The 12,665-nt window shown below is 48.8% G+C and overlaps 1 protein-coding gene across 1 annotated transcript in view; it reads left to right on the forward strand.

Annotated features, from left to right (window-relative positions):
• The window catches only part of nim1ka (NIM1 serine/threonine protein kinase a), a gene marked incomplete at both ends in the record, with an annotated part of 113,555 nt that overhangs the window by 81,939 nt on the left and 18,951 nt on the right, over window positions 1-12,665 (forward strand). Inside the window, 2 exons of the mRNA XM_084323174.1 lie at window positions 8,541-8,729; window positions 11,545-11,657. Of these exons, the coding sequence (XP_084179300.1) occupies window positions 8,541-8,729; window positions 11,545-11,657 (302 nt within the window). The remainder of the gene's footprint in view (window positions 1-8,540; window positions 8,730-11,544; window positions 11,658-12,665) is intronic.

Raw genomic sequence — 12,665 nt, forward strand, 5'->3', positions numbered from 1 at the left:
CTGAACGATATAACGACACTACCCGCGTCCGTACAACTGAAAAGGGTTGTCCTAGCGGGCGTCACAGCAGCGAAGAAGCTAATAGCAATGAGATGGAAGGAGCCTGAGAAGCTTACAGTGTTTAACTGGTCCCTAACATTGTTGGATGTGATTTATCTTGAGATATCCACGGTGCGGGTGATTGGGGTAGGACAGGCTGGCATTGACCTGTGGTTCGCAGCAGCTGAGAAGGTAAGGACCGCCGTGTGCGGCTGAGCGGGGTTGGGGTGCTTGATCGGGGGGGTCCGGCGGTCTCATGGGAGGGGATGGAGGAAATGTCTTGTCTGTCTTGTTTTTTGTCTTGTCCTTCTTAACTTTGACTGGGGGGATTTTAGGGGGGGGTTGATATTTAGCTATTCTGCGCTATTTGTCAATTCACATGCCATCTCCCCAAGGGACTAATATTGGCAGACTGATTGACCTGTCAACCAACTTGGAGGAAGATCCTCTTTCTTCTTACACTTTACCTTCTGCGAGTTTAGCAGTCTTGAACATGTGTAAGGGACCTAGGCTATCTACAGTAAACCTGCGGCAACACTCTCGTAAACAATCTTTTCAGTCACTCCACTTTGTAAAGGTGGTGAAAGGTTGGCATGTTTGAAGACATTTTTGTTATTGAAGTTGCCATCTATATTTGATAGGTTGGACGCTGTTTCTTTTTCTTTTTTGTCTTTATAATTTGTTATTCTGTATTATTATTGTTTGTTATTTTCCTGTGGAGTTATGTTTTTTGTTACTGTGGTTATTGTGTTGTCTTGTTTCATGTAATTAATAATAAAAAAAATTGATAAAAAAAAAACAGGTGTTCATTGGACTGTAACGGAAATGTGTTTACTTCCATAAAGCGTAAATCCACTCAGAATTACCACACTTGTTTTTAGAGAATAGTTTAAATTCACTCAGAATTACCACACTTATTTTTAGAGAATAGTGTAAATCCACTCAGAATTACCACACTAAAGACAGTAGTCGTAAAGACAGTAGACAGGTAGTAAGCCATACTGGCCAGCAGTGTAACTAGTAAGAGTAGGTAAGGGATATGTACAGATATAGATATAGTAGGGATTTATGCAGTGTATGTACAGACAGATGTGGATAGATAGATATTCTGCTCGATCGTCTTGAATGCCGGCTGGGTATAGGTGGGGTGACCCTAAACTGGTTTGCTTCCCTTTTTAGTCTGAGAACATTCTCAGTCAGCATAGGTGGCCACTCCTCTACTGTAGCCGGTCTCCCTTATGGCGTCCTGCAAGGCTCCAAACGGGCCCCAATACTATTTTCCATATACATGCTCCCCCTAGTAGGCTTGGGCGGTATGACGGTATTAAGGTATACCAAGGTATTTAGAAATCCCGACGGTATTGAAAACCAATACCGTCAAAATCACAAGATCCGTTTCAGTTTATATTACAGTGAAATGGAGTTTTAACAGTGGTTGGTTGTAGTGCACTGCACACACGCGCCAGCAGAGGGCGAGACCAGTCCTCAGTCACTAGTGGAGCGAGCCGCAGAGCTGGTTGTCTACACACACAGGAGGAGGAGGGGAAACCCCGCTTCACTGGAAATTAAATTAGAGTCGAGACACACTTACCATTGCTGCCTGGTGCTGCGGGCTAACTGGCTGTTCTGAGAGCTAACTGTTGTGTATGTGTATCACAACGGTGGTCACGCTTTACGGTAATGTTGCGACAGTGCTGTGAAAATACCGTAAAGCGTTGTGGTAACGAGAGTGTGTGTTGTTGTGGACTGGTGGAACAAGCAAATAAACGGTAAAACGTTACGTCGCAGTCCGGTGCGTTTTTGAATACACAATACTAACGTTACTAGTACTATGGTGCTGCGGGGCTCCTGGCTACCATTCTGAGAGTTAACGTTAGTATTACTAGGATGCTGCGGGCTTCTGGCTAGTGGCTCCATTCTGAGAGCTAATGATAGTAGCACTCTGATGCTGCGGGCTAACTGGCCATCTCCGCGATTTGTTTACTTGGTAACACGGGTTGCCCCCCCCCCCCCCCCCCCCCGCTGATGAAAATGAAAGTCATACCGTCATATACCGTACACCGGGGTATTAGGTAATCAAGGTATAATGGTGTGAAAATTATGATACCGCCCAGGCCTACCCCCTAGCTGAAATCATTCAGAAGCTATTATCTCATACCATTTTTACGCTGATGACACACAATTATATCTTCCCCTAAAACCCAATAATACCTCCAACCTCGACAATCTGAGAGCCTGCATTGAGGACATAAAATCATGGATGTCTCACAATTTCCTTCAACTAAATGAAAAGAAAACGGAAATCATTCTGTTTGGTCCTCCCAAATCTACCTAGCTCATCACAGATAGCTTAGGTCAGCCTTGGGGTCATCTTTGACTCTGCTTTTAAATTTGACAAACAGGTAAACTCCGTTCTCCGTTGTCAAATCCAGCTTTTTTCAACTCCATAACATTGCAAAAATAAAACCCATCCTATCCTCGGGAGCGATGGCTAGCTAGTTAGCACCAGCCGGGTACCGGTGTTAGCAACCGGGAGCAATGGCACCAGCCGGGGACCGGCGTTAGCAACCTAGCCATCGCTCCCGAGAGCTAACGCCAATCCCCGGCTGGTGGTAACTAGCTAGCCATCGCTCCCGAGAGCTAACGCCGGTCCCCGGCTGGTGCTAACTAGCTAGCCATCGCTCCCGAGAGCTAACGCCGGTCCCCGGCTGGTGCCATCGCTCCCGGTTGCTAACACCGGTCCCCGGCTGGTGCTAACTAGCTAGCCATCGCTCCCGGTTGCTAACGCCGGTCCCCGGCTGGTGGTAACGCTAGCCATCGCTCCCGGTTGCTAACACCGGTCCCCGGCTGGTGCTAACTAGCTAGCCATCGCTCCTGAGAGCTAACGCCGGTCCCCGGCTGGTGCTAACTAGCTAGCCATCGCTCCCGAGAGCTAACGCCGGTCCCCGGCTGGTGCCATCGCTCCCGGTTGCTAACACCGGTCCCCGGCTGGTGCTAACTAGCTAGCCATCGCTCCCGGTTGCTAACGCCGGTCCCCGGCTGGTGGTAACGCTAGCCATCGCTCCCGGTTGCTAACACCGGTCCCCGGCTGGTGCTAACTAGCTAGCCATCGCTCCCGAGAGCTAACGCCGGTCCCCGGCTGGTGCTAACTAGCTAGCCATCGCTCCCGAGAGCTAACGCCGGTCCCCGGCTGGTGGTAACGCTAGCCATCGCTCCCGGTTGCTAACACCGGTCCCCGGCTGGTGCTAACTAGCTAGCCATCGCTCCTGAGAGCTAACGCCGGTCCCCGGCTGGTGCTAACTAGCTAGCCATCGCTCCCGAGAGCTAACGCCGGTCCCCGGCTGGTGCCATCGCTCCCGGTTGCTAACACCGGTCCCCGGCTGGTGCTAACTAGCTAGCCATCGCTCCCGGTTGCTAACGCCGGTCCCCGGCTGGTGGTAACGCTAGCCATCGCTCCCGGTTGCTAACACCGGTCCCCGGCTGGTGCTAACTAGCTAGCCATCGCTCCCGTTTGCTAACACCGGTCCCCGGCTGGTGCTAACTAGCTAGCCATCGCTCCCGAGAGCTAACGCCGGTCCCCGGCTGGTGCTAACTAGCTAGCCATCGCTCCCGGTTGCTAACGCCGGTCCCCGGCTGGTGGTAACGCTAGCCATCGCTCCCGGTTGCTAACACCGGTCCCCGGCTGGTGCTAACTAGCTAGCCATCGCTCCTGAGAGCTAACGCCGGTCCCCGGCTGGTGCTAACTAGCTAGCCATCGCTCCCGAGAGCTAACGCCGGTCCCCGGCTGGTGCCATCGCTCCCGGTTGCTAACACCGGTCCCCGGCTGGTGCTAACTAGCTAGCCATCGCTCCCGGTTGCTAACGCCGGTCCCCGGCTGGTGGTAACGCTAGCCATCGCTCCCGGTTGCTAACACCGGTCCCCGGCTGGTGCTAACTAGCTAGCCATCGCTCCCGAGAGCTAACGCCGGTCCCCGGCTGGTGCTAACTAGCTAGCCATCGCTCCCGAGAGCTAACGCCGGTCCCCGGCTGGTGCCATCGCTCCCGGTTGCTAACACCGGTCCCCGGCTGGTGCTAACTAGCTAGCCATCGCTCCCGAGAGCTAACGCCGGTCCCCGGCTGGTGGTAACTAGCTAGCCATCGCTCCCGGTTGCTAACACCGGTCCCCGACTGGTGCTAACTAGCTAGCCATCGCTCCCGAGAGCTAACGCCGGAACCGCATCAGGCTTCAGCTGATAGTGGTCTTCCTGACAAACCTCCCACCCCCAACAACATAATCCGAGGCAATGAAGTGTTCGCTGCAGATCTTCATTCCCTGTCCAACAGGCTGATCGCGCCGCCTGAGTGCAGCCAGCCTGAGCCAACATGCCAACAACACTGTTTTTTTCACTGGTAGTTTGTGGAAATGAACCAACTTTCCTCTTTTTCACACGGTAAAATTAGTTTGAACAGCCAGGAGCAATACAAAAAGAACCACGCGGTCCCGTTGTTTGGTAGGCAACATTTGACTGACCCGACAGACCATGTTTACTATGCAGCTAACCCACAGTGTATACACCAAACCAACACCGTGACGTCAGCAACAAAATGGCGCCGCCCATGGTGAAAACAGGGAAATTATATTTGATTTTTCAGACAAATAAGCAGGATTTCACATTTTATTATAGGACCCTGTCTTACACAAGGTACACAACAAACAAACTAGGATCACATTGTTCACTGCTTCATCTCCACTTTAATGTGCGCGGTTGCACTGTTCGTCCACACGCAACCGGGTTTTTGGAACACTGCAACCGTGGTCTTTGAAAACCGGAGTCCAGGGTGGAGTTTTGGGCGCATCCCAGTTGCATTGGTTGCGTGTGGACATAGTAACCGAACTTATTTCCAGTGTTTACGGCAGAGCTGTCCCAAGTCAAGTCAAGTAAATTTGATTTGTATAGCACATTTCAAGGCAGCGGCAGCTGGCACCAAAGTGCTTCACAGGCAGGTTGATAAAAACAAAATAATATGATGCAAGATATAAGATTAAAACACAGTAAAGCAATGAAAGTAATAAAAACAGGTAGGACACAGTAAAACAAAGAGGATAGAAGGGCCAGGGGTCTAGTGGTGATTAAGTGGGGGGGGGGGGGGGGGGAGGCCAAGGAGAACAGGTACGTTTTTAACAGTGATTTAAAAGCCTGCACGGTCTGGGCAGCCCGTACACTGAGGGGGAGGCTGTTCCACAATCTAGGCGCTGCGGTGGAGAAGGCTCTGTCTCCTCTAGTCTTGAGCCTAGTTCTAGGCACCACCAATAGCAGCTGGTCAGCTGATCTGAGGGATCGTGGGGGGTGTGGCGGTGCAAGAGCTCGGATAGATAGGGAGGAGCCGTGCCATTTAGTGATTTAAAAACATTTAGCGCTAGTTTAAAATCTATTCTAAAACGAACAGGTAGCCAGTGGAGCGAGGCCAAAACTGGGCTGATGTGCTCATGTTTTTTTGTTTTGGTGAGGAGGCGTGCGGCTGCATTCTGCACCAGTTGTAGGCGGCGAAGCAGGGATTTGTCGATACCTGTGTAGAGGGCATTGCAGTAGTCGAGGCGAGTGGTGACAAAGGCATGTATCACCGTCTCTAGGTTACTTTGGGAGAAGTATGCCTTTGTCTTCGCCAGGAGTCTGAGGTGGTAAAAACTGTTCTTGACTACGGCGCTGACCTGTTTGTCGAATAAAAAATTGCTGTCGAAGATGACCCCGAGGTTCCTGACAGAGGTGGAGAGGTTTGGACCCAGGGACCAAGTGCGTCAATGAGGGGGGCCGGGGGGGCACTATTAAAAACAATGACCTCGGTTTTCCCTTTGTTTAATGTCAAGTAGCTGTGTTGTCAAGTCAAGCCACTGAGCGATCGAGCTGCGCAGGTGAAAAGATGCGACTGCTGTTACCTCAAGTACCGGAGGGGACTTGTGCTATGTATGACTTAATCCACATTGCAGCCGGCTTGTGGGAGGCAAGAAACAGCGTCCGTGACAGGGGAGGGTTGAATTGGATGATACGAAATTGGGATGGGAGAAAATATAGAAAATGGGAGAAAAAGTGGATAAAAAAAAAAAAAAGATGAGAAGCACGTTCAGCCACAGACTCATACCCCCCCGACACTCAACTAACCGCCTCGGACAGTCCTTCATACCAGCGGCCATCAGGCTCCACAACAGTGGGCAGCGACTGCTGCCAGACATTGACCTAGAACTAATAGGAACCCAAGGAGGACAATGACACTACCTTAGGCATACTGCACCTTATGTGACACTGTGAATACTGTGAATATATATTTCAGTTAGTTAGATAGTAAATTATATTGACATTTGTTTACACAGCTTGTGTTGTTTTTACTACCTGTACCCCCCCTTCCCCCATGCTGCTATGATGCCCCCCAAGGGGATCAATAAAGGAATATCTTATCTTATCCTTCTATGCAGGGTTAGGGTCTCCTCATCCCTACCTTCTATGCAGGGTTAGGGTCAAACTCATCCCTACCTTCTATGCAGGGTGTCAGGGTCAAACTCATCCCTACCTTCTATGCAGGGTGTCAGGGTCAAACTCATCCCTACCTTCTATGCAGGGTGTCAGGGTCAAACTCATTCCTACCTTCTATGCAGGGTTAGGGTCAAAGAGTATCTGGCTACATTTACATTTAGTCATTTAGCTGATGCTTTTATCCAAAGCGACTTACAAGTTCTGTACGACAAGTCATCAGGAAGGGCACAACTCTATCAGCTGAGTAACAATGTTCATCAAAGTGTTGAGTGCTACAGTGTAGTTCGTTTATTAGTAAGGTTAGTTAGGGTTAGATATCTTTTTCTTTTTTCTTTTTAATTCAGATAATGGTTGAAGAAGTGTTGGACGGGTTTCGGCTGTCCTAACTGGGGTGGGTAGTTCATTCCACCATTGTGGGGCAAGGACTGAGAATAGGCGACTTCTCTTTGATGAACCTCCCGGAGCTTGGATAGGAGTAGGTCTGAGGCGGCCAGAAGATGCAGAGCGTAGGGGTCTTGAGGGTGTGTAGTTAGAGACCATTGACCGGAGGTAGGCGGGAGCGGTTCCCTTCGCCGCACGGTATGCTAGGTCGAGGACCTTGAAGCGGATTCATGCAGCAATGGGGAGCCAGTGCAGGTCCCTAAGAAGTGGGGTGACATGGGCCGACTTCGGTAGGTTTGAGATCAGGCGGGCCGCTGCGTTGTGAATGAGTTGAAGAGGCTTAGTGGCAGTGGCCGGGAGGCCAGCGAGCAGTGTGTTGCAGTAGTCGAGGCGGGAGATGACGAGGAGGAGTGTGGCTTCTTTTGTCAGGAAGGGGCGGATCCTTCTGACGTTGCTCAGGAGGAATCTGCAGGTTCTGGTTGTCGCTGCGATGTGAGCAGAGAATTCAGCTGGTTGTCGAGGACAACACCAAGGTTCTTGGCGGTCGGGGACGCGGTCACAGCTGCATTCTCGACTGTGATGGAAAGGTCGATCAGGGGGGAGGATTTGGCCGGCAGGTGGAGCAATTCTGTTTTGCTTAGGTTCAGTTTGAGGTGGTTGGTCGTCATCCAGGCGGAGATGTCGGACAGACAGGCAGAGATCTGCTCAGAGATGTGGATATCTGAGGGAGGGAAGGAGAGGAAGAGTTGAGTATCGTCGGCATAACAATGATAGGAGAAGCCATGAGACGTGATAATGTTACCCAGTGATTTAGTGTAGAGGGAGAAAAAACACACTTGAGTAAAAGTAAAAAATATTCTACTTTTAAATGTACTAAGTACTAAAAAGTAAAAGTAAAAACCTTTTTCTGACTGTCTATTCTTCTGATAGCAGGTGTTTAATCAAAGATCCCCGCTTTCTAGTCTTGCACAAGGACCAATCAGCATGGGTATGGGCGGGTTAATTTACCATTGATGGGGATTTGATTGGCTGTTTTTATATAAAGTGCGGCCACAGGATTAATAACATTAACGTTAGTTCGGCCAGAGAAACAAATATACTAATTAAAATGGTTGGACCTGCGAGATTTGTACTTTGTACTTTGTAGGTTTGCATTTTAAATGTAAGGAGTAAAAAGTATGTTTTTTTTTCTCTGAAATGTAATTGGGTAAAAGTACAAGTATACAAACCTAATAATACTCGAGTAAAGTACAAATCCCCCAAAACAGTACTTAAGTATTGTAACAAAGTACAATCACTCAAGTACTTTACACCCTACCTTCTATGTGACAAATAAAACTTGAACTTGAAACTGTAGTTCCCCCTGCTGTAAGCGATCCGTGTCCTCCAGAGAGGTGCTATAGAAATGCACTCGTTCATTAATTGTTCATCTCGCTCCTCCTCTCCAGGCCTCCACCTCCTCCTCCTCCTCCTCCGCCGGCGACCATGAGCTAAAGCCGGCCCCACGCTGGGCGTCCTGGGCAGGATGACGGCCGTGCACCCCGCCGGGACCGGCCCCCCCGCCGCCGGCGCTGTGGCGGGGGGCTCCGAGGGGTCGGGGGGGGTCCGCGGGCAGCACGTCCGGGAGCGGCTCGGCCTCGGGGGGCGGCGCCGGGGGCACGGTGGGGGTCGGAGGTCAGAGCTACACCACCCGCTGCAGCCGCCAGGACAGCTCCGACGTCAACACGGACGACGAGGGAGGAGCCCCGCCGCGCCGCCTGACCCCCCTGGAGAGACTGCACCTGGACATGTGTCAGGACGAGAGGTGGGAGGAGCTTAACACTTTGATTACCAGCCACGCGGTGCACCTTACCCCCGTTGAATGCCACCACCCACTTCAATGATGGAGCTCTTATATTTGCAAACGCATAAACTATGTCTTAAATTATGGCTATGTGTCTAATCTGGCCGTCGCTTATCAATGACTTGTTTGCGGTCAACATTGTCGAAACGGATTGTTTTTTAATCAGTTCATTTCCGTTTTATACCATTTTGAAAAACCCTCGTTTTGTTGAAAGTTTTTCAGAAAATATAAAGATTCTGTGATAAACGCCCTTTACTGGAATATTCTGGAATACACAATTTTTCTGCCTATTTATGAATCGTTTTCAAATAAACGCTAGATTATCGATAGTATATGTGTACTTATGCACGCTATATAAGCGGGCTGAAAAATCGAATCTCTTATTTCCTGATCACACACATATGGCACATGCTGATATCTCTGTGAAAAAAGTTCTGATTATCCTAAGACTGGTAAAATAGATTCCTTACCTCAGATCAGATGTTCTCCAAAAAGATTATTCCAATTCCTGATCGCCATTCCAAATATCGATCGCGTTTATTGATCCAGCGCTGGGTACTGTGAATATATATTCCATGCTGTTTTGCGGCTCGGCAATGACTTGGATCCCCTCGGGTGGCTTGCCCGATAAGTAAAATGAGGAAGCTGGATTCCCCCTCCCCCCCCCCCCCCTCATGTGTTTCATTCAGTCTAATCCAATGGGGTGCAGTACAACAGGGAGAGAGTTTGCAGAGAGAGTTTGCAGCACTAACGTGAGACTAGATTGATGAAATATGAATTCAAATCGTGAGATTTATCGTCGCTGGCACTCAATGGTTGGCATGAACCAACGATAAATCTCGTCGCTGGCACTCAAAGTGTTCTTCTTTCGTGTAACGTCAGAGGTCCAACTCCGTATCTTGTAGCCATGCCCTTAACTCTGGTCCCACATCAAAGAGGCTGGCTTCCGAGGGTGGTTTGTATAGGGGGCAGATGGTCAGGATGTGGTCAACAGTCTGCTCAGGGTCTCCACACTCGCATGCAGCGCTGTCTGCCAGGCCCCACTTCTTTAATGATGCTTTAAAGCGACCAACCCCAGATCTTAAACGGTTCAGCAGAACCCATTGCCGGCGTGGATGTACCAGGACGAGAGGTGGGAGGAACTTAATGTGTCAGGATGAGAGGTGGGAGGAGCTTAATGTGATGTGGGAGGCGCTTACTCTGCCAGGAGAGGTGGGAGGAGCCTTAATGTACCAGTATGATAGGTGGGAGGAGCTTAATGTACCAGGATGAGAGGTGGGAGGAGCTTAATGTACAGTACAAGAGGTGGGAGGAGCTTAATGTGTCAGGACGAGAGGTGGGAGGAGCTTAAATGTGCCATGTGAGAGGTGGGAGGGGCTTAATGTGTCATGATGAGAGGTGGGAGGAGCTTAATGTGTCATGATGAGATGTGGGAGGAGCTTAATGTGTCATGACGAGAGGTGGGATGAGCTTAATGTGTCAGTGTGAGCGGGTGGGAGGAGCTTAATGTACCATGGTGGGAGGTGGGAGGAGCTTAAGGTGTCAGGATGAGGGGTGGGAGGAGCTTAATGTGTCGGGATGAGAGGTGGGAGGAGCTTAATGTGCCAGTATGAGAAGTGGGAGGGAGCTTAATGTACCACATGGAGAGGTGGGAGGAGCTTAATGTACCACAGGGAGAGGTGGGAGGAGCTTAATGTGTCCGTACGAGAGGTGGGAGGAGCTTAATGTGTCAGTACGAGAGGTGGGAGGAGCTGAATGCACCAGGATGAGATGTGGGAGGAGCTTAATGTACCAGGATGAGAGGTGGAAGGAGCTAACCCTAACCCCTAATGGCATGAAATAAACCACTGGGGTCGTTTTTTAGAGGTTTTCAAAATATAATCTTCTCAAATTCTGTAAATATATGGAAAATAAGCAAACAGACCCAATTTCATGACATAATCATCAACACAGCCGCCGTTGTACACACACACCACAAAAAGGCTAAATACAGGAAATAGTTGCTAAGGCATAACAAAAAATATTGTTTGTTTCCGGTTGCCGACCGACCCTGCCGATTTAGGTGCGACCCAATATTATATTATGCTATTATATTTAAAAAAAAATTATATATTAAAGGGGAACTATTTTACTATTTCTTTCACTATTTTGGGCACTTTTACACAATTCCTGTGAGTCTATGGAACACCTCTGTAATTTTTAAATTTTTTTTATTCATTGTTTTGTAATTCTAATCAAGTCCTCAAAAACAGCATTTTTCTACCTTAAGATATTAAGCCGTTTTGAGCCTGAGCTCATCTTGTACCTCTCCATTATCATGCAGCGGTGTCTCTCTGACATCACAAATCATCACATTTTCAGATGACTCAGTTCAGTGAGGGTGAATATTGTGAGAGGAGAATTGGAAGAATGCGCCAATATGAGAATTAGAGACATAGATCATATTAATATAAGTTCACATAGCTAGGAAACAATGCTAAACACTCAAAAAGGCCATTTATAAGATAGTTCCCCTTTAAAAAAAAAGAAAAAACGATTTTATATTAAATATTAAACATGCTGGCAGAGTACATGCATCCATGTTGTTGTGAACATTTTAATTAAATAAAGAAATTCCCTATCCATAGTCGCCGTGGGAAAGAATAAAATAAAAAAATAAAATAAAATAAATTCCCTACCTACCCATGCCTTAACTGACAACCTACAGGAAACAAACAATATTTTTGTTATGCCTAAGGAGGCACAAGGGTTAAAGCGTGTTTCTGATTGCTGACAGGGTGGTCCGCGAGCTCACGGTGGGCAGAAGGATCGGGTTCTACAAGGTGCGTGGGGAGATCGGCTGTGGAAACTTCTCTCACGTCAAGCTGGGGATTCACACGCTCACCAAAGGTGAGGCTCCGGATATCACCTGCTTCTCCACAGAGGTGATGGACCGCTATGATCACATGACCGCTATGATCACATGACCGCTATGATCACATGACCGCTATGATCACATGACTGTTACGATCACTACGGCCAGGGGGCACAGCTCAGTGAAAGACCACCAGGGGGCACAGTGAGGGGGCGCAGTGAGAGACCACCAGGGGGCACAGTGAGGGGGGCGCAGTGAGAGACCACCAGGGGGCGCAGCAAGGCTCAGTGAGAGACCACCAGGGGGCGCAGCGAGGCTCAGTGAGAGACCACCAGGTGGCGCAGTGAGGCTCAGTGAGAGACCACCAGGGGGCGCAGTGAGAGACCACCAGGGGGGCGCAGTGAGGAGGCTCAGTGAGAGACCACCAGGGGGCGCAGTGAGAGACCACCAGGGGGCGCAGTGAGGAGGCGCAGTGAGAGACCTGGGCCCTCATTTATCAACAATTCTTAGAAAGTGTTCTATGTTCGTACGTAAGCACATCATTTAGAATGTGTGTACGCACAGAAATATTGGGATTTATCAACCGTGCGTACACGGGTCCTACGCTCCTCCGTGTTGATAAATACTAGGGCTGTCAGTTTATCGCGTTAATTAGATTAATTAATTACACAGCAAATTATCGCGTTATGAAAATTAACCTCAAAATTAATTACAAAAAAAAAAATTATAAATTTTTTTGTATAATAATTTTTTGTATCATTCATTCCATTGAATACACATTTACAGACTTTTTTTTAATATGGTCCATTTGCATGTTCTTGGTATCTGATTCTAGGGACATCTATGAATCTCAGGGAATGTATTCCCAGTGTCAGAAATACTGTGGGCTAGATCCACAAAGAATGGATTGCACGGTGCAAGTTGTACCCTTACCTTACAATTCATTATGAATTGAACATGGGGGACCCCTGATGTAAACAAGACGAAAGTCTTTCTCTGGTCTGCATGACCTTAACAATTGTGTGTATTGAGCCGTACTGTAT

Source organism: Notolepis coatsorum (genome assembly GCF_963971535.1).
Source record: "Notolepis coatsorum genome assembly, chromosome: 10".
Lineage (NCBI taxonomy): Eukaryota > Metazoa > Chordata > Actinopteri > Aulopiformes > Paralepididae > Notolepis > Notolepis coatsorum.